Source organism: Microcaecilia unicolor, chromosome 2 (genome assembly GCF_901765095.1).
Source record: "Microcaecilia unicolor chromosome 2, aMicUni1.1, whole genome shotgun sequence".
Taxonomy (NCBI): Eukaryota; Metazoa; Chordata; class Amphibia; order Gymnophiona; family Siphonopidae; genus Microcaecilia; species Microcaecilia unicolor.
Window position 1 is genome coordinate 655710233 of NC_044032.1, and position 23822 is coordinate 655734054.

The following is a 23822-nucleotide window of genomic DNA, read 5'->3' on the forward strand; positions in this document are numbered from 1 at the left end:
GTTACATTTTAGGAGTCAACACCCAAGAAAACAAATCTGGGTGTCGCTGTAGACAATACGCTGAAATCTTCTGCCCAGTGTATTGTGGCGGCCAAAAAAGCCAACCATGCTCTGTCACTCCATGGTGCAACCTCACCTTGAGTATTGTGTGCAATTCTGGCTGCCATATCAGATGGAGCCAAATTAGAAAAGGTTCCAAGAAGGGTGATCAAAATGATTAAGGGGATGGAACGCCTCTCTTGTAAGAGAAGGCTTAAGAGGTTGGGGGCTCTATTGGTGCAATACAGATAACACGTTTGGGGTATTATTGGTATAAATTCTGAAAGAAATGGGTCCCAAAAGACTTAACATTAATGAGTGAAGTGTCGGAAGCAAATGCATTCCTCTTATCCTTAGATCCAAATCCACTATGCCCAAATAATAGAACCAACTCCACAACCAAGTATTATAAAAATAGGACAATTTATTTATGCAGCAGATATAATATAAGAAAGGCAAGAAATACATAGAAGTAGCTCAGAGGATCTTCCAGCCTATTCTGAGCCGCAAATGTTATAGAAGTAGCTTGGAGTAAATGCACATAACCCTAGATGGCGCTCTAATCCAGTCAGGCTACTCCATCCCCACACAGCACTAAACCAAAGAACATGGTGCACATAGTGATGCAGACCTCCAGATGGCAGTGTGTTCCTCAGACGGTCATCGGGTCCAGGGCAGGTCTGCTCCTTAACGTAGGATGTAAACACAGCAGCCCTCGTCTCTTACGAGAGCCCCTTTTCTTTATACAGGAATCACAGGCTGCAGTTACACTACTGACACGCACATTCCAGCCTTACACCGTCCTGAGTGAATTCCTTCAAAAAAGGCAGTAAATAAATCCTACGTAGTAAATGACGGCAGATAAAGACCTGAACGGTCCATCCAGTCTGCTGAGGTGGAAGGAGGTGTTTCAGAGAGCTCTGCAGACTTCCAGTGGGAGGAGAGTGAGGCCTAACTCCCTCCCCAAGGATGTGGAGGGCCTCTGGGGAGCGTTCCCCAGGACAGGCCCAGGCCATGGGGCCTCTTGGGCTCAGGGACCAGAGGGTCAGGAAAAGCGGTCTCCTCCCTTGCAGTGCCGCAGGGAGGAGGGAAAGGAGCCCTGTGGATAGAAGAGGGCCAGACTCCAAGGGAGGAAGCCGGACTGGTACCCCCCTCGCGGCCGCACGACGTCCAGCAGGTGAGGGGGAGAGAGAGCTCGCGGAGACCCTAGAGAAGAGCTGGTCTGAGAAGGAAAGAGTGGTAATGGAGATCTGTCAAGAGGCCCTGCCGGAGGTGGAGGAGGAAAGCAGTGAGGATAGTGACGATCTAGAGGAGGAAGAGCTTGTGGACTACTGCCAGGATCCAGAGGACCCGGCCAGTGGCATAATTAAAGTGGTGAAGAGAATTAAAAGTACGGAGAAGGAGGTGGTGGACCTGGGGAAGCGAGTCAAAATGGCAAAAGCCCTGAGCAGGCTGGCCCCAGCAGAGCATCGCAAAACCTATATGAAAGAGGAAACCAGGCTGCTTAGGCTTCTCCAGAGAAAAGAACAGCTGCTGAGGGCCCTGAGGAAAGGCCCTGGAAATCCTCTGAGAGAACTCTATATCAACAGAGACAGGATGGCCTCGGGGGGACAGGCCCCGTCAGCCTCGGTACAGTGGAAGCAACAAACAGAGCAGGAAGGAATCAGCCCAGGCTTTGGACCCCAGAACATTGAAGCATCAGGGGAGCTGCCAGGAACTAGCACCCAAAATACATTGAAATTCATGCAATACCTTGCTAGTCAGTCAGGGCCTCTGCAGGCAGCTTCTGGAGTAAGCAGGACTGAAGGTGGGGCTGTGGAAGCCTCATTGAGAGCACCTGAGTGTGGGAGAACAGAACAGGAAAAAAACTTTAACACTAAGACTTTTCACATTGTTGAAACTGAGGCTGCAATTTCAGGAGAGAAACCTTTTTCCACAGAAGTGGTGGTGGAAGTTGAAACAGAGAACTTACCTGGAGAAGAGGAGGTTGTCCTGTTCCCATTGCCTGTAGTAAAAGCAGACGGCAAGGAAAAAATGCCTGGGAGGCCTCACCCACAAAGCTCTGAGGAGCAGGATGTTCCAGCCAATCAGCCTGCAGCAGGGCTAAGGACTGAAAGTGGAGATGTTCCTGCAGGGAGCTGCCTCTTAAAGGAGAATGCAGGAAGAAAGGCAGGTGAAGACAAGGAGTGGTTTTCCATAGAGAAAGCACAGGAGGCCACACAGTGTTCCCCACATAAAGGTTCAGAATGGCAAGGAACTGCGCTGCCGGGTGGCGGGATGCCATGCCCGCCCAGCACATTGGAGCAGGAGGCGCCAGCCAATCGGGCTGGAGGAGCAGGGATGGCCGCAGAGGAGAATGCTACAGCGCAGGAGGATTCCCCATGTTTGGGAGAGCGAGTGGTGCTGGAGTGCGGGAAGCCACTCTTACTTTGCAAAACGGCAGAGCAGGAAGTCCCAACGAAGCAGGACGCCAGAGGGGAGACCAGTTCCCAGGAAAACAGCGGGCCCGCACAGGGAAAGCTGGAGCAGCACGTTGCAAGGAGGGACCCAGCACAGAGAGCAGGTTCCGGGGGGGAAGGAGGGGGGGAGGAGCGGGAGGTGTTTGCCTTGCAGTGTGCGCCAGAAGGAAACTTGACTGGTACCTTTGACTGTGCAGTTGGCCAGGCTGCGGGGGTGCGAGCCAGGGGGGAGTGTTCGGGCCGGGAGGGGAGGGTTGGCTCGGTGGGCGGGGGAGGGGGTCAGGGGCATTGGGAGGGGAACAAGTATTTAGGGGAACCTGCTCTCACTGTCTCTAGCGAACGTTTTGAAGGGGACAATGGCAGGTTTTTTGCTGCAGGGGAAATGGTACAGAAGCACACTGTGAAGGCAGGGGATGTGCAAAGTCTGCTGACAGAAGGGAGAGAAGGGAGGAGGCTGAGAGGGGAGGCAAGAGAGAGAGGGGGGGTACGGCGCAGCAGGAGCAGGGGGTCTCAGTGCAGGAGATGGAGGAGGGGGACGGTGGGGGGGTGCTCCATCCTTTGCGGCGGTAGTAGGTGGAGGGGCGGGCGCAGGGGGAATGGGGGGGCAGGAAGCATTGGGGAAGGATGGGGGGGAGGGTGGGGGGGCCAGGTTCCCAAAAGGAGGAATGTGATTCAGTTAAGGTGGGTGGGGGAGGGGGGGATGCCAAGTAGGGATGAGGCCCTGAAGTTGGTCTTGGGTTTAGGATTTCTCCCAGAGGACCTCTATGCCTGTATCCACCCGGTGAATATCCCAGAGTATGATGTTAGTTTTCTGACCCAGCGAGGCATGGAGGTCTTCTGGGAGAAATACGAGGGGGTAAGGGGGAAAGGGGATTGGAGAAACTTTAGGGCCGTACCGATCAGCAGACCTGACCTGGTGCAGGTAACCCTGCTGGTCCGAAATGAATCCATTTCAGGGGCGGACCTGGCCTTCTGGCTACAGCGGTACGCAGAATTGCGTACCCCCTTGTCCAAACTCCCTGACCCCAGTAGGGTGTGGGCGGGAGGATGGTGTGCGCAGGTTAGGCTGAAGCAGGCAGGACACGTGACCCAGCACATTCCCTCCGCGGCGTTCATTGGCAGGGATCGGATCCTCTGCTTTTACAAGGGGCAGCCGCGGCAATGTCACAAGTGCGGGTCATTCAGACATTTTAGTATGTCGTGCCCAGTACGGCAGTGTGGGAAGTGCGGGTCTAAGGAGCATCCTACGGAGTCTTGTGCATCTATCCGGTGTAATTTGTGTGGGGGTCTGGGGCATGCATTCAGAGCTTGCCCTTGGGCCTCCCATAACGGGGGAGAGGAGGACATGGGAGGGGGCGGTCCAGTTCAGAGGGAGAGGGGGGGAGTGAATGTAGGGCGAGATCAGGTTCCCGGGGTGGGGGGGAAAGGAGCTGCGGAGGGACAGGGAGTGGGAGGTGGGGAAGGGTTGGGGGAAGGGCGGAAGCGGCAGGACGGGGCAGATGAGGGTTGGACGCGGGTGTCAAAAAAACAACGGAAGGTGACGGGGGTACGGGAGGAAGGGGGAGGGGAGGCAGGAATGGGGATAGAAGTAGAGAACAGATTTAGGGGATTGGAAGATGAGGAAGGGGGTGACGAACTGGCAGGAGAGGAAGGAGAGGATGGGATGAGCCGGCAGGATGGATTGGAAAGCATGGCAGACGCTGGAAAGGGAACAGCGGGTAAAAGGAAGAAGAAGAAGAGGGAGAAGGTTTTGAGGGACGAAGAGGAGGAAATGGTAGTGGAGGAGGTCGGGGAGGTGGGGGGCAGATTGGGGGGGGCTGAAGGGAGGGTGGGGGAGAAAAGGAGGGTAGGACAGGAGGCAGGGATGAAGGCAAGAGAGGAGAGGGAGGATGGGCTGGAGGCAGGATTGATGGAGGGGGTCGAAGAAGGGGCAGAAGGGGCGGGAGAGGAGGCAGGGGGGGGAGGGTCAGTGGACGACTCCCAAGAAGGGAGGGAGGTGGGCGAAGAAAAGAGGAAGAAGGGGAGGAAGAAAGTAAGGAAAGGGGGGGGGCTTTTTGAGCTAGGGGTCCGGGACTGGGCGGACGAGGAAGGGGAGGGTGAAGGGGAAGGGATCCCTGGAGGTAGTATGGAGCAGAGGGAAGGTAGCCAGGAGGGCGGGGGGTATGGAACGGCACAATGATGGCTGGACTGCTGTTAACATTCGCCACACTTAATGTGGCTAGTGTCGCCTCCCAGAGGGCAAGATGCTTGGCGTTCGATGGCCTCTCTGCCGTGGCGGTGGACTGTTTTCTTCTGCAGGAGACCAGGCTGCGAACGCTGGAGGAGGTTCGGCGGGCAAAGCAGGCCTGGAGATGGGGGCCCTCTATTTGGGGTCTGGCAGGGGAACGGTATGGGGGGATAGGCATCCTCTTCAAAACATTTAAAGTAGAGATCCAGAGGGTGGTGGAGCTGGGAATTGGGAGGTGTCTGGTGTTAGATGTGAGATTGCGGGGGGTGGCTTTGCGGGTGATTAACATCTACGGGCCGCAAAGCAACGGGGAAGGGCAGCACTGTTTGGGAAAATTCGGCCGTACCTTTACACCTCACGGCAGCTAGTTTGGGGGGGGGATTTTAACACAGTCCTGAGGAAGGAGGATAGGGGGAGGAGGGCGGCGCAAGTAGGTTACGATGGGGTACGGCTAGCAGGGATCATGAAGGGAGCGGGATTGGTGGACGCGCACATAGAGTTTGGTGGTGGGACGCAGGGTTTCACTTTTGCCCGGGGCACTTGTAGAAGTAGAATCGACCGGTTTTTAGTTCGGGGAGGGGCGTGTGGGAAGGCACCAAGGGTGGTAGAGGTTGATTTCTCAGACCACAAGATGGTGCTGGTCGAGCTGGGGGGAGGGGGGATTCACGGATTGGGGAAAGGATTGTGGCGTTTAAATCAGAAATGGTTGAGGGAGGGGGTGTTGTACCAGGAGTATTTGGAGTTTCTGGCAGACCAGGTATCCATTCAGGGTGTCTTCCCTTCCCTAGGGGACTGGTGGGAAGTTTTGAAACACCGCACCAGGGGGTTCTTTCTCCGTCAGGCGAGGAGGCAGGGGAGGGAGGTCACCCGGCTAGGAACTGCTCTGAGGAAGCGAAGGGACAATTTGATTTCCAGGGGAGGGAAGAGGGAGGACATTGAGGCCTTGCAGCAGGAGGTGGAACGGGTACAATACAATCGGTACTCTTCCCTCGTCTATGAGCGGGACTTCGGGAAGCTGCTCAGCCCGAACCCTTATGACTGCTGTAAGGAAAGAAGGGAGAGGAGGGTGGTAGAGGGGTTAAGGGATGAGGGGGGGACGCTCCAGCAGTCTAGGGAAGGTATCTTGCAGGTGGTGGGGACCCACTTTGGGCGGGCCTTTTTGGACCAACGGTTGGGGGAGGAGGCCATGGCGAGGTACATTGAGGAAACCCCAGGGGTGGGTAAGGGGGGGCCTCATCTTCGGGCCTTGCTGCGGCCGTGGACGCTGCGGGAGGTACAGGAGGCCATTGGGGCCTTGCGGCGCAGGACGGCGCCGGGGCCAGACGGACTCCCGGCAGAGTTCTACCAGCAGTTTAGGGATCAGTTGGCGCCAGTCTTGTTGGCAATCTGGGAGGCGGCACGAACAGGGGGATCCTTGCCTGAGTCGATGGGGGCATCAGCTTTGGTCCTTCTTAGCAAAGGCAAGGACCCCCAGGATGTGGCAAATTGGCGGCCGATTGCACTTCTGAACACCGACCGGAAGATCTTCGCTCACATGCTCCTTGCCCGCATGAGGAAGATCTCCGGGGAAGTGCTGGCAGCCCCGCAGGGGTGTGGGGTCCCGGGAAGGGGGGTGCTAGAGGCAGTGGCCTGGGTGAGGGAGGGCCTGGAACGTAGTCGGGTGGGAGAGGGCAGGCTGGTCGTGGCCTTGGACCAGGACAAGGCTTTCGACCGAGTGCAGTGGGGTTTTTTATGGAAGGTCCTAGACCACTATGGATTCCCGGGGGAATGGATCGCGCAACTTCAGTTATTGTATGCGGGGGCGCGATTCTTTCCCCTGGTGAATGGATGGAGGGGGGCGGAGGTGGGGATCTCGGCGGGGGTGCGGCAGGGGTGCCCGTTGAGCCCCCTGCTGTACGCTTTCGCCATTGATCCCCTGGTGAGGAGGCTGGAAGGGGGGGGGGAGGACGGGCTCAGAGGAGTGGAAGTAGGCAAAGGGAATGTGTTGCGAGTCATCGCCTATGCGGACGATATCACCGTCTGGGTGGCGGATCGCAGGGAGGGGAGGAGGCTGCAGGAGACCCTTGCAGCATACTCCCAGGCTTCGGGGTCTCGGGTAAACCTGGGCAAGAGCACCAGCTTGTGGGTGGGGCCAGAGGGACGGCGGTTTAATTTAGGTGGAGGGTTCCCGGATGGGATAGAGAAAATGAGGGTTTTGGGAGTGTATTTTGGGGGAGGGGATTACGGGCGGGAAAATTGGGAACAAAGGATAGCGGAGGCGAGGGAGAAGGTGGACCGCTGGAAGGGGTGGCGGATGCCCATGGAGGACCGGGTCCGGTTGCTGAAGAGCCAGGTGGTCCCCATGTTCCTGTTCCTGAGCTACATCTGTCTCCTGCCGGAACGCTGTTTCACGGCAATTTACAGCGTGTTCTTTCAACTCCTGTGGGGGAACAGGATGAACCCAGTTCGACGTAATTTCACTTACCGGTCGCGGGAGGAAGGGGGGGTGGGAATGGTAAACCCAGTCTTGCTATTCTCCTCCCTCTTCATCCAGTTTAACCTGGGGCGGGCGGGGGGTCTGAATGCCCCAGGATGGGTACACAGTGTTGTCCAGTGGTGGGAGGGATTTTGGGGTCCTTGGTTGGGGGGAGGTAGGGTGGGACGGTTGCGGAAAGGGTTCCCGGAGGGGGTAGGCTACTATAAATCTTTGGTAAAGCTGGTTCGGCTGTGGGACATTACATGGGAGGAAGTTAGGGCAGGACAGAGGGAGATCTGGGTGGAGCGGGTTCGCTCCCAACGCTTCTCCTCTCCCCTGGCTCTTAGGGATGCTCCGGAGCCCGTGCTGAGGCAGGGCCTGCGGTTTATTTCATCCAAACGCATCCCACACAAGTACAGGGACATTGCTTGGCTGTCCCTACATGGCAGGTTGTATGTTAGGGCAAACCTTCGGTGTAGGAACCAGCAGGACCGAGACTGCCCGAGGGGGGAGTGTGCTGGCCGGCTGGAGACCATGGACCACTTCCTGAAGGAGTGTCCATTCTCCATAGCGGTTTGCCGGAGAGTGGCTGCCTTGCTGGCCATCCCCAGCTTCACGTCCTACACCTATGCGGACTGGGTGTATGGGAGGCAGGGGGAGACGGGGCGGCTAGAGCCAGGTACCGCCTTTCTAATCTCAGTTATCATCAGATACTGCCTATGGATGGCTCGCTGCGGGGTGTCCCTGGGCCAGGAGTGCAGGTCTGCTGAGCAGGTCTCCTGGGACGTTGTCCGAGCTGTCCAGGAAGTGGCCCGATGGGAACGGGTGGAGGTGGGGGTAAAGACCTTTGGGGTTTGGTGGAAGCATGTACGCTTGAAGTTGAGTTGAATGTTTGGGGGGGGGGGTTGGGGGGGATGGTTTTTTGTGTAAAATTTGCATTTTTGTATAAAAGTATAGAGGGGCTGGCTTTATAACTGCACAGTGTAATGTATTGAAATTTGATTTTCCGCTTTCATTTAATAAAGGAATTCTCCAGTCTACTCAACAAATAATTGTGGGTGACACATTTTTATCCTCATTGTTGTGACTTCAGGGTACACAGGATTGTGTAGGAGGCATGCGATGAAACTACAGTATAGTAAATTTAAAACAAATCGGAGAAAATTTTTCTTCACCCAACACATAATTAAACTCTGGAATTCATCGCCGGAGAACGTGGTAAAGGCAGTTAGCTTAGCAGAGTTTAAAAGGGGGTTAGACTGTTTCCTAAAGGACAAGTCCATAAACCACTACTAAATGGACTTGGGAAAAATCCACAGTTCCAGGAATAACATGTATAGAATGTTTGTACGTTTGGGAAGCTTGCCAGGTGCCCTTGGCCTGGATTGGCCGCTGTTGTGGACAGGATGCTGGGCTCGATGGACCCGTGTTCTTTTCCCAGTGTGGCATTACTTATGTATTTGCTTTCTTAGCTGCTGCACAAGGAGCAGAGTTTCAAAGTATTAAAAAAAAAAAAGATACCTCTATCCTTTTCCTGGGTGGTCACTCCTAATGTGAAACATTGCATACACCTATAGTTTGGGGTTCTCTTTCCTACATCTATTACTTTCTCCGAGGACAAGCAGGCTGCTTGTTCTCACTGATGGGTGACGTCCACGGCAGCCCCTCCAATCGGACAATTGGAGGGGCTGCCGTGGACGTCACCCATCAGTGAGAACAATCAGCCTGCTGTCCTCGGAGAATACCTTCTACAGGTATGTAGCATTCGCTTTATACTTCCTGTCACGTAATGCCTTAGTATTACCTCTAGCACCCACCTTGGCCTAACCCTACGGTCATCTGCAGGGTTTAACCCAGTATTGCTCATGCCCACTTGCAGCTCTGTGTATGTTTCTTTCTCCGAGGACAAGCAAGCTGCTTGTTCTCACGACTGGGTGACGTCCGCGTCAGCCCACCACCAACCGGAAGAAGCTTTGCGGGCGGTCCGCACGCAGGGCACGCCCACCGCGCATGCGCGGCCGTCTTCCCGCCCGTGCGTGACCGCTCCCGCCAGTTCCTTTTTTTCCGCGACTGGAGAGAGTTGTGCTTTCGCCGCTCTCTCTATCTTCAGCCCCGGAAAAACCGTCGCGTTTACGCGAGTCTCTTATTTTTACTTTATTTTTACTTTATTAGTTGCCGCGCGCTCCATTTTCTTTTTCTTGAAAAAAAAAAAAAAAAAAAAGGAGCACGCGCTCCCATTTTCCCTCGTTTCTAGCGGGGGCGTTGCGTTGCGGCCTTGTAGCCGCACGGTCGATTTCTTTTTCGAGGTGTGATTACCGCCACCATCGACGACTTTAACTTCGCCGACGCGATTTTTCCGTCGATGTCCTCGAAGGTCCCGAGTGGATTTAAAAAGTGTGGTCGGTGCGGCCGGCCGATCTCGCAGACCGACACCCACGCTTGGTGTCTCCAGTGCCTCGGGCCGGAGCACAATATCAAGTCGTGTTCCCTGTGTCTCGGTCTCCGGAAACGGACTCAGGTTGCGAGGCAAGTTCTTCGGGACCGTCTTTTTGGAACTTGCGCCGGCCCCTCGACGTCGACCTCGACGGCATCGGTATCGACGGCCGGTTCTTCGGTACCGGTATCGATGCCCGAGAAATCGGCACCGATGGCATCGACCCCAGGAGCACAGGTCCCGTCGGCCCGCCGGCGAGGGTAGGGGTGAGAGGCCGCGTGGGCAATCGGCCCCGGTCACTCCCTCGGCCCATGGCCCTCGGGACCGAACCCTGTCGGACCCGGTTCCTCGTGACCGAGGGGGATCGACCTCTTCCTCCTCTGCTCCACCTGGCGCCGATGACGGGCATCGCAAAAAGTCACACAAGCACCGTCATCGGTCGCCCTCGATGCACCAGGGTTCCGGTGCCGGCAAGGAGTCGACGCCGAAGCGTCCTCGTCGAGAGGAGAGATCCCCTTCGGTTGTGGAGGTACCGCCGCGTCAGGGTCCCAGCACTTCGGTGCCGTCTCCTGGACCCGAGCAGCTTCTGGCACCGACACCTCTACTGGCCCCACTGTCTTTCCCGGCAGCGGGCCTGGACGAGTGCCTCCGAGCCATCCTTCCGGGGATCCTGGAAGGGCTGATGTGCCGGCGAGCTCTAGCCCGGTGCCGAGACCGTCGACACCGCCGCCGCTTGCGGCGCCGGTCTCGACCGCCACGCAGGTGGAGTCCCCGTCGATGGAGGGAGCTTCGTCCCCGCCGGCGCGGGAGTCCACCGCTCGACGACACCGAGGCCTCGGTGCCTCGACGTCGAGCTGGGCCCAGTTAAGGACTCAGCTACATGAGCTCATGTCCGATACCGAGGAAGAGGCCTCGTGGGGGGAAGAGGAGGACCCCAGATATTTCTCCTCAGAGGAGTCTGCGGGCCTCCCCTCTGACCCCACGCCTTCACCGGAGAGGAAACTCTCACCCCCGGAGAGCCTCTCTTTTGCCTCTTTTGTCAGGGATATGTCTATCTGCATTCCCTTCCCCGTGGTCTCTGTGGATGAGCCGAGGGCTGAGATGCTCGAGGTCCTCGACTATCCATCACCACCTAGAGAGTCCTCTACGATGCCGTTGCACAATGTCCTCAAAGAGACACTGCTTCGGAACTGGATGAGACCGCTATCTAATCCCATCATCCCCAAGAAAGCGGAATCCCAGTACAGAATCCACTCTGACCCAGAGTTAATGCGGCCCCAATTGCCCCATGACTTGGCGGTCGTGGATTCTGCTCTCAAGAGGGCACGGAGTTCGAGGGATACCGCCTCGGCGCCCCCGGGGCGGGAGTCTCGCACTCTGGACTCGTTTGGGAGGAAGGCCTACCAATCCTCCATGCTCGTGACCCGCATCCAGTCATACCAGCTCTATACGAGCATCTACATGCGGAACAATGTGAAGCAACTGGCGGACCTGGTCGATAAGCTCCCGCCGGAGCAGTCCAGGCCTTATCAAGAGGTGGTCAGGCAGCTGAAGGCGTGCAGAAAGTTCCTGTCCAGGGGTATCTATGACACCTGTGACGTGGCATCTCGTGCTGCGGCCCAAGGTATAGTGATGCGCAGGCTCTCATGGCTGCGTGCCTCTGACCTGGACAACCGTACCCAGCAGAGACTGGCCGACGTCCCTTGCCGGGGGGATAACATTTTTGGTGAGAAGGTCGAGCAGCTGGTGGACCAACTGCATCAGCGGGAAACCGCCCTCGACAAGCTCTCCCACCGGGCGCCTTCAGCATCCACCTCAGCAGGTGGACGTTTTTCCCGGGCCCAGCAGGCTACACCCTATTCTTTTGCAAAGCGTAGGTACACCCAGCCGGCCCGAAGGCCTCGTCAGGCACAGGGACAGCCCCAGCGCGCTCGTTCTCGTCAACAGCGTGCGCCTAAGCAGCCCCCTGCGTCTCCATAGCAAAAGCCGGGGCCGGGCTTTTGACTGGATCCACGGGAACATAGCCGCCCTCAAAGTGTCCGTACCGGACGATCTGCCGGTCGGAGGGAGGTTAAAATTTTTTCACCAAAGGTGGCCTCTCATAACCTCCGACCAGTGGGTTCTCCAAATAGTGCGGTGCGGATACGCCCTGAATTTGGCCTCCCTGCCACCAAATTGTCCTCCGGGAGCTCAATCCTTCAGCTCCCATCACAAGCAGGTACTTGCAGAGGAACTCTCCGCCCTTCTCAGCGCCAATGCGGTCGAGCCCGTACCACCCGGGCAGGAAGGGCAGGGATTCTATTCCAGGTACTTCCTTGTGGAAAAGAAAACGGGGGATGCGTCCCATCCTAGACCTGAGAGGCCTGAACAAATTCCTGGTCAAAGAAAAGTTCAGGATGCTTTCCTTGGGCACCCTTCTGCCAATGATTCAGAAAAATGATTGGCTATGTTCCCTGGATTTAAAGGACGCATACACTCACATCCCGATACTGCCAGCTCACAGACAGTATCTCAGATTCCGCCTGGGCACACGGCACTTTCAGTATTGTGTGCTGCCCTTTGGGCTCGCCTCTGCCCCACGAGTGTTTACAAAGTGCCTCGTGGTGGTGGCGGCGTATCTACGCAAGCTGGGAGTGCACGTGTTCCCATATATCGACGATTGGCTGGTCAAGAACACCTCGGAGGCAGGAGCCCTCCGGTCCATGCAGTGCACTATTCAACTTCTGGAGCTGCTGGGGTTTGTGATAAATTACCCAAAGTCCCATCTCCAGCCAACCCAGTCTCTGGAATTCATAGGAGCTCTGCTGAATACCCAGACGGCTCAGGCCTTCCTTCCCGAAGCGAGGGCCAACAACCTCCTGTCCCTGGCTTCGCGGACCAGAGCGTCTCAGCAGGTCACAGCTCGGCAGATGTTGAGACTTCTGGGTCATATGGCCTCCACAGTTCATGTGACTCCCATGGCTCGTCTTCACATGAGATCTGCTCAATGGACCCTAGCTTCCCAGTGGTTCCAAGCCACCGGGAATCTAGAAGATGTCATCCGCCTCTCCACCAGTTGCCGCACGTCACTGCTCTGGTGGACCATTCGGACCAATTTGACTCTGGGACGTCCATTCCAAATTCCGCAGCCCACGAAAGTGCTGACGACGGATGCATCTCGCCTGGGGGGGGGAGCTCATGTCGATGGGCTACACACCCAGGGTCTGTGGTCCCTCCAGGAAAAGGATCTGCAGATCAACCTCCTGGAGCTCCGAGCGATCTGGAACGCACTGAAGGCTTTCAGAGATCGGCTGTCCTGCCAAATTATCCAAATTCGGACAGACAATCAGGTTGCAATGTATTACACCAACAAGCAGGGGGCACCGGATCTCGCCCCCTGTGTCAGGAAGCCGTCGGGATGTGGCGTTGGGCCGGCCGGTTCGGCATGCTTCTCCAAGCCACATACCTGGCAGGCGTAAACAGTCTGGCCGACAGACTGAGCAGAGTCATGCAACCGCACGAGTGGTCGCTTCATTCCAGAGTGCTACGCAAGATCTTCCGAGAGTGGGGCACCCCCTCGGTGGACCTTTTCGCCTCTCAGACCAACCACAAGCTGCCTCTGTTCTGTTCCAGACTGCAGGCACACGGCAGGCTAGCGTCGGATGCCTTTCTCCTCCATTGGGGGACCGGCCTCCTGTATGCTTATCCTCCCATACCTTTGGTGGGGAAGACCTTACTGAAGCTCAAGCAAGACCATGGCACCATGATTCTGATAGCGCCCTTTTGGCCCCGTCAGATCTGGTTCCCTCTTCTTCTGGAGTTGTCCTCCGAAGAACCGTGGAGATTGGAGTGTTTTCCGACTCTCATTTCGCAGAACGACGGAGCGTTGCTGCACCCCAACCTTCAGTCCCTGGCTCTTACGGCCTGGATGTTGAGGGCGTAGACTTCACTGCGTTGGGTCTGTCTGAGGGTGTCTCCCGTGTCTTGCTTGCCTCTAGGAAGGATTCCACTAAAAAGAGTTACTTTTTCAAGTGGAGGAGGTTTGTCGTTTGGTGTGAGAGCAAGGCCCTAGAACCTCGTTCTTGCCCTGCACAGAACCTGCTTGAATACCTTCTGCACTTATCAGAGTCTGGCCTCAAGACCAACTCAGTAAGGAATCACCTTAGTGCGATTAGTGCTTACCATTATCGTGTGGAAGGTAAAGCCATCTCTGGAGAGCCTTTAGTCGTTCGATTCATGAGAGGCTTGCTTTTGTCAAAGCCCCCTATCAAGCCTCCTACAGTGTCATGGCATCTCAACGTCATCCTCACCCAGCTGATGAAACCTCCTTTTGAGCCACTGAATACCTGCCATCTGAAGTACTTGACCTGGAAGGTCATTTTCTTGGTGGCAGTTACTTCAGCTCGTAGGGTCAGTGAGCTTCAAGCCCTGGTAGCTCATGCTCCATATACCAAGTTTCATCACAACAGAGTAGTGCTCCGCACCCACCCAAAGTTCCTGCCGAAGGTGGTGTCGGAGTTCCATCTTAACCAGTCAATTGTCTTGCCAACATTCTTCCCCAGGCCGCATACCCGCCCTGCTGAACGTCAGTTGCACACATTGGACTGCAAGAGAGCATTGGCCTTCTATTTGGAGCAGACACAGCCCCACAGACAGTCCGCCCAATTGTTTGTTTCTTTCGACCCTAACAGGCTAGGGGTCGCTGTCGGGGAAACGCACCATCTCCAATTGGCTAGCAGATTGCATTTCCTTCACTTACGCCCAGGCTGGGCTGGCTCTTGAGGGTCATGTCACGGCTCATAGTGTTAGAGCCATGGCAGCGTCAGTGGCCCACTTGAAGTCAGCCACTATTGAAGAGATTTGCAAGGCTGCGACGTGGTCATCTGTCCACACATTCACATCACATTACTGCCTTCAGCAGGATACCTGACGCGACAGTCGGTTCGGGCAGTCTGTGCTGCAGAATCTGTTTGGGGTGTAAATCCAACTCCACCCTCCAGGACCCGAATTTATTCTGGTCAGGCTGCACTCTCAGTTAGTTGTTCTTCATAGGTCAATTTCTGTTATATCCTCGCCGTTGCGAGGTTCCATTGACCTGGGTTCTTGTTTTGAGTGAGCCTGAGAGCTAGGGATACCCCAGTTGTGAGAACAAGCAGCCTGCTTGTCCTCGGAGAAAGTGAATGATACATACCTGTAGCAGGTGTTCTCCGAGGACAGCAGGCTGATTGTTCTCACCTACTCTCCCTCCTCCCCTTTGGAGTTGCGTTTCATAATTTTGCTTGTCATTCAACTGGCGGGAGCGGTCACGCACGGGCGGGAAGACGGCCGCGCATGCGCGGTGGGCGTGCCCTGCGTGCGGACCGCCCGCGAAGCTTCTTCCGGTTGGTGGGGGGCTGACGCGGATGTCACCCAGTCGTGAGAACAATCAGCCTGCTGTCCTCGGAGAACACCTGCTACAGGTATGTATCATTCACTACTCAGGCCTACCTGCAAATTATTTCTTCGGTGGCTTCAAGGGAAGTGGGCCCACAATCCTGTGGGTTTCAAAGTGCCCAGAAAACCATTCTCAGACCAAGAAAACAAACTGCTAGGCATCTTAAGCAGTCCCGACAACAGAGCTAACATCGGGAGGGGAGGAAATTTACTTGATCTCAGTGGAGTAGCCGCCTAGTGGTTAGTGCAGTGGACTTTGATCTTGGGGCGGTGAGTTCAATTCCCACTGCAGCTCTTTGTGACTCTGGGCAAGTCACTTAACCCTCCATTGCCCCTGGTACAAAATAAGTACCTGAATATATGTAAACTGCTTTGAATGTAGTTGCAGAAAAACCTCAAAGTCAGCTATATCAAGTCCCATTTCCCTTTCCCTATTTGAGATTCTACATGGAATGTTAATGTTGCTATTCCACTAGCAACATTCCATGTAGAAGCCTGCCCTTGCAGATCACCAATGCGGCCGCGCAGGCTTCTGTTTCTCTGAGTCTGACGTCCTGTACATACGTGCAGGACGTCAGACTCACAGAAACAGAAGCCTGCGCGGCCGCATTGGTGATCTGCAAGGGCAGGCTTCGACATGGAATGTTGCAAGTGGAGGAGTAGCCTAGTGGTTAGTGCAGTGGCCTTTGATCCTGGGGGACTGGGTTTGATTCCCACTGCAGCTCCTTGTGACTCTGGGCAAGTCATTTAACCCTCCATTGCCCCTGGTACAAAATAAGTACCTGAATATATGTAAACCGCTTTGAATGTAGTTGGAAAAACCTCAGACAGGCGGTATGTCAAGTCTCAGTTCCCTTTCCTTTCTGTGGCTACTGTTGTTGCTTGGCAGATTCAATAAACATATATTAAAAAAAAAAAAAAGTCTACCTCTGGACTAAATTATGGGTAATTATGATGGGTTCTGAAGCCATGGCAGTCTTACGGCATAGATATTTTTCTTGCGTGCCGACTCCTAAGGTGGACCCCAACATCAGGTAACTATGATTTAGGTTGTTCTTACCAATGTGCATCACTTTGCATTTGTATACATTAAATGTCATCTGCCATTTGGATGCCCAGTCTTCCAGTTTCCTAAGGTCTTCTTGTAATTTTTTTTACATCCTGTTTCTTTATTATTAGGTCTGCCTCTTCTGTTTGGGTAGCAGCGGCATGGGCTTTCTACTAACCTGGAAAGAACTGCATATAACCCTCTAAATACTTAATTACTCTAACCTTGTATCTGCTCTGTCAGATTTACAGTCTAGGCAGTAGCAAATTCAGTAATTAGAAGGAAACCCAGTATTCAAAAGATATAATAAGATAGTTTATTAGCAAAAGCATCTTACCCAAAGATAGTACGGGCAGTTCAGACATTCACATGGTAGAACAACACTTCACAACTGATGACATGTGCCTTCAAAGGTTGCTGGCTTCACTCTTCTTGTCCGAAAACACTGCTTAGGTAGCAGACCTTTTATACAATTTTGATCCCATAGATCCTTATGAGCATTTCACTTTCCCACCTTCACTTTTGTCATAATTGGCACATATATCCAATTATGCCCAAGTTCTAACTTTTCTTATCTTTCATCCAATTAGGACCCAGTTTCAACCTTAGCAAGTTTGCTTATCTCTTATCCAATTATGACCAAGTTTCAGCTCTCCTATCTCCAAACTTCGCTTACCCTTAAATTGAACTTTTCTTCGCCTGGCCCAATTATTTTTATAGTTTCTCAGTATGCCTATGTCCAACCCTTGCCAACTTTGTAACTCTGCCAAGGTTAAGCAGGCTGTCACATTTCTTCAGTGAAATATCAGGACTGAGAGATGCTATGATTTTAGAGGCCTAGTTTACTTTCGACAGCCTGAACCTGTTTTTCGCTGCATCCCCAACGGTCCCGTTTCACCGACTAGGGCTTCATCAGGGGAAGAGCTCCCTGCAACACCAACCTGTGGTAAGCACCAGGCAGGCCTGTGAAGCCGCCAAAATCAAATGCTTCACAGGCCTGCCTGGTGCTCACCACAGGTTGGTGTTGCAGGGAGCTCTTCCCCTGATGAAGCCCTAGTCGGTGAAACGGGACTGTTGGGAAGCCCCTGATTGGAGCAGCAACAAGCTAAGTAGCTGTGGTGTTAGATTTTTATTGTTGATACAGCACCGTTATGAAGTATAGACACACTGTTAAGGGAGGATGAAGGTAGGGGATCAATGATTATCGTTACCACATAATGATCACTTTATTGATTAAAAAGGTGGTACTGGTCTGAGGTCCCCTCTTCCTCAGTTCTCATTCAATGTTTCATGATTGACTTATTATACCAGCTGGTTGTGAGTATTCATATTTCAGCGGAAGATTCCCTGTTACTTTCAAAGAAATGAAGCAAATTGGTGAGGCAAGATTTTCCTTGGCTCAATCTATGCTAACTCTTCATTTGTATTCCATAATTTTATTCTTTATAATAGTTTCCCCTATTTTCCCCAGCACTAAAGTCAAGCTTATGGGTCTCTAATTTCCCGGATCACCCCTGGATTCCTTTTAAAATATTGGTGTTGTATTGGCCACCCTCCAGGTACTATGGATCATTTTAATGACAGGTTATAGATCATTAACAACAGATCAGCAATTTCATGTTTGAGTTCTTTCTGTACGCTGGGGTGTGTATCATCCGGTCCAGGTTTGGATAACTTCCTGAAAGAAAAGTCCATAAGCCATTATTAAGATGGACTTGGGGGGAAAAAATCTACTGCTTCTTTCTAGGATAAGCAGCATAAAATCAATTTTACTGTTGGGGATTTTGCTAGGTACTTGTAACCTGGATTGGCCACTGTTGGAAGAAGATACTGGGGTTGATGGACCTTCAGTCTGTCCCCGTATCAGCTAAAGGCCCATCCTCTGTAACCACTAACTACAGTCCTCGTCTCCACGACCTCCACCACCCTTTCCGTAAACGAATGCTTTCTTAGATTCCTATTTCCTCTTAAGTTCATCGTATGTCCCTTCATTTGTACATTAATGCCACTCAGATATTTAAATGTCTGTATCATATCCCCTCTCTCCTTTCTCTTCCCAGCGTATATAAGCCTGTCCCTATATGTCCAAGACTACTTACCAATTTTATAGCAGTCCTCTGGACCAACTCCATCCTGTTTATATCTTTCCGTATGGTATCGGGTTTTTTTTTTCAATTTTCAAGTGCCTGAACTGAGCATATGCAGGGGGTGCGGCGTTGGTGGCTGAAGTACGCTGCCGACTGCTGCATTGCTGAAACAGCACAGTAAGGGGCTCATGCAGTGAACTTCTTCGCCACCAGTGATTCAACCAATGCCACAATTTTGGAGTGGGCTTAAGCTCAGAGGAGGGGGGGGGGTGGGGGGGAGGCCCCTGAGGTACTGCCCAGGGGAGAATAGATGCTGGATAGGGGGTGCAATAGAGTGAACTCAAACATACTCTGAAATGTCTATATGCAAATGCTAGGAGTCTAAGAAATAAGATGGGAGAGTTGGAATATATTGCACTAAATGAAAAATTGGATATAATAGGCATTACTGAGACCTGGTGGAAGGAGGATAACCAGTGGGACACTGTCATACCGGGGTACAAAGTATATCGTAATGATAGGGTGGACCGGACTGGTGGAGGGGTAGCATTGTATATTAACGAGAGCCTTGACTCAGATAGATTACAAATTCAGCAGGACACAAATCACACCTTTGAATCACTGTGGGTTGAAATTCCATGTATAAAAGGGAAAAAAATGGTGATAGGAGTGTACTACCGTCTGCCTCGCCAGGATGAGCAGGTAGACACAGAAATGATAAAAGAAATCAGAGACGCGAACAAAATGGGCAATGTGATAATAATGGGTGACTTCAATTATCCAAATATAGACTGGGTAAATGTAACATCGGGACACGCTACAGAGATACAATTCCTTGATGAAATCAAGGACAGCTTTATGGAGCAACTGGTGCAGGAGCCGACGAGAGAAGGAAAAATTCTAGACTTGGTCCTTAGTGGAGCGCATGATCTGGTGAGGGACGTTATGGTACTGGGGCCGCTTGATAACAGTGACCATAATATGATCAGTTTTGACATCGACCTTGAAGTAACTGTACACAGAAAGTCAAATACGTTAGCGTTTAACTTTAAAAAAGGAGACTATGATAAAATGAGAAGAACAGTAAAAAAAAAAAACTTAGGGGGGCAACTGAGAGTAAAAACTGTACAACAGGCGTGGACGCTGTTCAAAAATACCATCCTGGAGGCCCAGGCCATACATATTCCGCAAATTAGAAAAGAAAGACGGAAGTCCAAAAGACACCCGGCCTGGGTGAAAAGTGAGGCGAAGGAAGCTATTAGGGCTAAAAGAAACGCCTTCAGAAAATGGAAGAAGGAACCATCTGAAAATAACAAGGAACAGCATAAGGAGTGTCAAAGCAAATGCAAGGCGCAGATTAAGAAGGCCAAGAGGGAGTATGAAAAAAAGATAGCATCCGAGGACATGGATTACTGATACCAAGTCAGCATGGCTTTTGTGTGGGGAAATCTTGCCTGACCAATTTACTTCAATTCTTTGAAGGAGTGAACAAACATGTGGACAAAGGGGAGTCGGTTGATATTGTGTATCTGGATTTTCAAAAGACGTTTGACAAGGTACCTCAAGAAAGGCTACAGAGGAAATTGGAGGGTCATGGGATAGGAGGAAATGTCCTATTGTGGATTAAAAACTGGTTGAAGGATAGGAAACAGAGAGTGGGGTTAAATGGGCAGTATTCACAATGGAGAAGGGTAGTTAGTGGGGTTCCTCAGGGGTCCGTGCTAGGACCGCTGCTTTTTAATATATTTATAAATGATTTAGAGATGGGAGTAACTAGCGAGGTAATTAAATTTGCTGATGACACAAAGTTATTCAAAGTCATTAAATCACGACAGGATTGTGAAAAATTACAAGAGGACCTTACGAGACTGGGAGACTGGGCGGCTAAATGGCAGATGATGTTTAATGTGAGCAAGTGCAAGGTGATGCATGTGGGAAAAAAGAACCCGAATTATAGCTACGTCATGCAAGGTTCCACGTTAGGAGTTACGGACCAAGAAAGGGATCTGGGTGTCGTCGTCGTCGATAACACACTGAAACCTTCTGCTCAGTGTGCTGCTGCGGCTAAGAAAGCGAATAGAATGTTGGGTATTATTAGGAAAGGTATGGAAAACAGGTGTGAAGATGTTATAATGCCGTTGTATCGCTCCATGGTGCGACCGCACCTTGAGTATTGTGTTCAATTCTGGTCGCTGCATCTCAAGAAAGATATAGTAGAATTGGAAAAGGTGCAGCGAAGGGCGACTAAAATGATAGCGGGGATGGGACGACTTCCCTATGAAGAAAGACTAAGGAGGCTAGGGCTATACAGCTTGGAGAAGAGACGGCTGAGGGGAGACATGATAGAGGTATATAAAATAATGAGTGGAGTGGAACAGGTGGATGTGAAGCTTCTGTTCACGCTTTCCAAAAATACTAGGACTAGGGGGCATGCGATGAAACTACAGTGTAGTAAATTTAAAACAAATCGGAGAAAATTTTTCTTCACCCAACGTGTAATTAAACTCTGGAATTCGTTGCCGGAGAAAGTGGTGAAGGCGGTTAGCTTAGCAGAGTTTAAAAAGGGGTTGGATGGTTTCCTAAAGGACAAGTCCATAAACCGCTACTAAACGGACTTGGAAAAATCCAAAATTCCAGGAATAACATGTATAGAATGTTTGTACGTTTGGGAAGCTTGCCAGGTGCCCTTGGCCTGGATTGGCTGCTGTCGTGGACAGGATGCTGGGCTCGATGGACCCTTGGTCTTTTCCCAGTATGGCATTACTTATGTACTCCCACTTACCCAGAGTGGTGTTCTCTCTCTTGTGTTCCTCTGTCATCACCCATTTTCTCTCTCAAATGTGCCTCCCCTCATATTCTTTTTCCCCTCTCTCCAGCCCAACCTCCCTCCCTTGCACGCACAGTTGGTCTGGCATCTCTCTCATTGCCTGGTTTACCTTTTCATTTTCAGTTAAGTTTTTGTCCTGCAGCAGCTGTATTGAAACGCTGTCTTAGTATGCACAGGGCCTTTCCTTCTTACCCATTCCACCCCCTTCTGAAAATAGGATGAGCGTCAGAGGGAAAGGCCCGGTGCAGGTTGAGGTAGTGTTTCAATTGGGCTACCACTGGAGGATGAAGACTTACTGAAAAAGGTGGGAGGGGAGGGAGAGACGCTGGACCGACTGTGCATGCATGTGGGGGGGGGGGGGGGGGAGGGCAGTTAATTATTAATTGCCATTATATTTTTTTAATCGTGACTAACATGCAGTCTTCGTTACTTTATAACTTTGTAAGTCTAAGTACTTTGGAAATAAGCCTCCACATTTGGTCTTATAAGCTAGCTAATGCTGCAAAACTGTTAAAAGCAGGCCAAAATCTGCATTTGTCTGTGTTAAAATATATATTTTTTTTTATTAGAAAAACTCTTTACAATACTGAAAATACACACTGCACAACTAATTACACATTTTAGTTCACAATTGAGAGAGAATCATTAACTAATCAAAACTAAAGGGGGGGTTGGTACAAGTAGTCACTTTTTGTTTTTAAATACAAACCACTGTGTGATCACAGTAAGAGATCTTTCTGCCGTACGTGGAGTAAAGAGAACTGCAGAATGTAAATGACTAAGTTCCATCGGTGCATGGCAGGAGACCAGCTCCGGAGAGCTGCATTTCTAGAAAAGAGAGCATGGAAACCTTGAAGGCACTCTTGGACAGCGCTTCCTCAGCAGAAGAGGATGTGGAGTTGGGGCCCTTAAAGTGCAAATTTCTTCTTCCTCTTTTTCTTCCCGGCTGTCGTCTTCGTAGCAGAAGAGTCGGCAGGATGTTTGGAACGAGTGTGTATCCTACAAAGAAGCACAAGTTGAAAGCAAACTTCATACCGTGTGTGACTCAGGCAACAGTAATGCTCACAATACACACTTCACTCAATGGGCCAAAGGGTTTTTCACATATAATTTTGTAACAGGGAACCTCTTTTAGAAAGATGATACAGCTGTCTATGTGCTCTTATGCAAAAGGTTTAGCCAGGGAAGATCCAGTAGCACAAGACAAATCCTGTACACATTTATACCTTTTTTTAGCACACAGGTCCAGCTGAGAGGGCTCATTCCATGCTGCATGAGTCATTTATCTACACCCCCTCCCCCCCCCCCCCAATCTCCCACTCAAAAATCAACAAAGCACAGAACTCACTCTTAGAAGCCAGTGGAAGAAAAGATGTGACACCTGCTATTGCAGGCTGCAGACGTGAACTGGTGAGTATCACGGGTAGGATATCGTGTACAAACTTGGACTAAGGTGGAATTAAACTTCGGCGGTGGTGTGGGGGGGGGGGGGGGGGGGTCCAGAGCCCGAGGTGAGGGGGTACATTTGAGCCCCCACCCACTTTAACCCCCCCCTGCCATTGCCGAACCCCCCACCACCAACTTTGACCCCCCTTCCCCCCCACCATTGCTGACCCCTACCTTTGCTGGCGGGGGACCCCCAACCCCCGCCAGCCGAGCCCAGGTCCTCCTCTTCCCAATCCCGCGCAAGGCTTCGTTCTAGTCTGACGTCCTACACGTTGTACGAAGCCTTGCGCTGGAAGAGGAGGACCTCGCTGGCTGATCTGCACAGCTTCGTTCTGTTTCTGTGAGTCTGACGTCCTGCACGTCGAAGCCTTGCGTGAGATTGGGAAGAAGAGGACATCGACTTGGCTGGCGGGGGTTGGGGTCCCCCGCCAGCAAAGGTAGGCGGCAGCGGGAGTTGTCAGCAGGGGCAAATCTATGGGGGCCCAGGCCCCCGTGGCCCCATACTGGCTACGCCCCTGTGTTTAAGAGGGAATTGAGTCAAACATAGTAACATACAAAGTATTCTACATGAAACAGAAGCAGTGTGGAATCCTTGTGGATAGAAATTCCATGTGTGAAAGGAAGGAGTATTCTGGTAGGGCTGTATTAACCATCCGCAGGACAGATGAAGCAGCGTTTACAGAAATTAGGAAAGCAACAGTGTAATAACGGGTGATTTCAATGACCACGATATTGACTGGATAAATGTTACATCAGGGAATGCTACGGAGGTAAAATTCCAAGACGTAATACATGACTGCTTCTTGGAACAACTGGTCCAGGAATCAACAAGAGGGGAAGCTATTTTAGATCTTGTCCTTAGTGGAATGCAGAGCACAGCACCAGAGGTAACGGTAATCATAACACGATCAAAGTTGAGCCAATATCTGGAATGAAGTCACAAAGGAAATCTACTGTAGCAGCATTTCATTTTTGAGAGGGCGACTATCAGCTGCAAAGGTTAGGACTTTAAATCAGGCATGGACGTTGTGAAGTGAAAGAGGCTATTAGAGCCAAAAGAACATCTTTCAAAGAATGGAAAAAGGACCCGAATAAATATGCAATATACAAACTGCCAAGTTGGATGCAAAGCATTGATCAAGAAGACTAAAAGAGAATAAGAGAAACTTGCTGCACAGGTAACAACTTTTCTAGGTACATCGAAAGCAGAAAACCTGTGAGGGAATCGGTGGGGACCATTAGATCATGAAGGAGCAAAAGGGGCACTCAGGGAGGACAAGGCCATAACAAAGAGACTAAATCATTTTTTTTGCTTTGGTCTTTATGTAAGATCTACCTGTAACACAAATGACTTTCAAGGGAGACAATGCCAAGGAACTGAAAGAAAT

General features: G+C 51.8%; 1 protein-coding gene across 1 annotated transcript in view; it reads right to left on the reverse strand.

Moving 5' to 3' along the window:
- Window positions 1–21529: 21529 nt before the first annotated feature.
- The window catches only part of EXOSC9 (exosome component 9), a 49781-nt gene continuing 47488 nt past the window's right edge, over window positions 21530–23822 (reverse strand). The window contains exon 12 of the mRNA XM_030191779.1: window positions 21530–21987. Coding sequence (XP_030047639.1) covers window positions 21897–21987 — 91 coding nt within the window. The 3' untranslated portion in view covers window positions 21530–21896. The remainder of the gene's footprint in view (window positions 21988–23822) is intronic.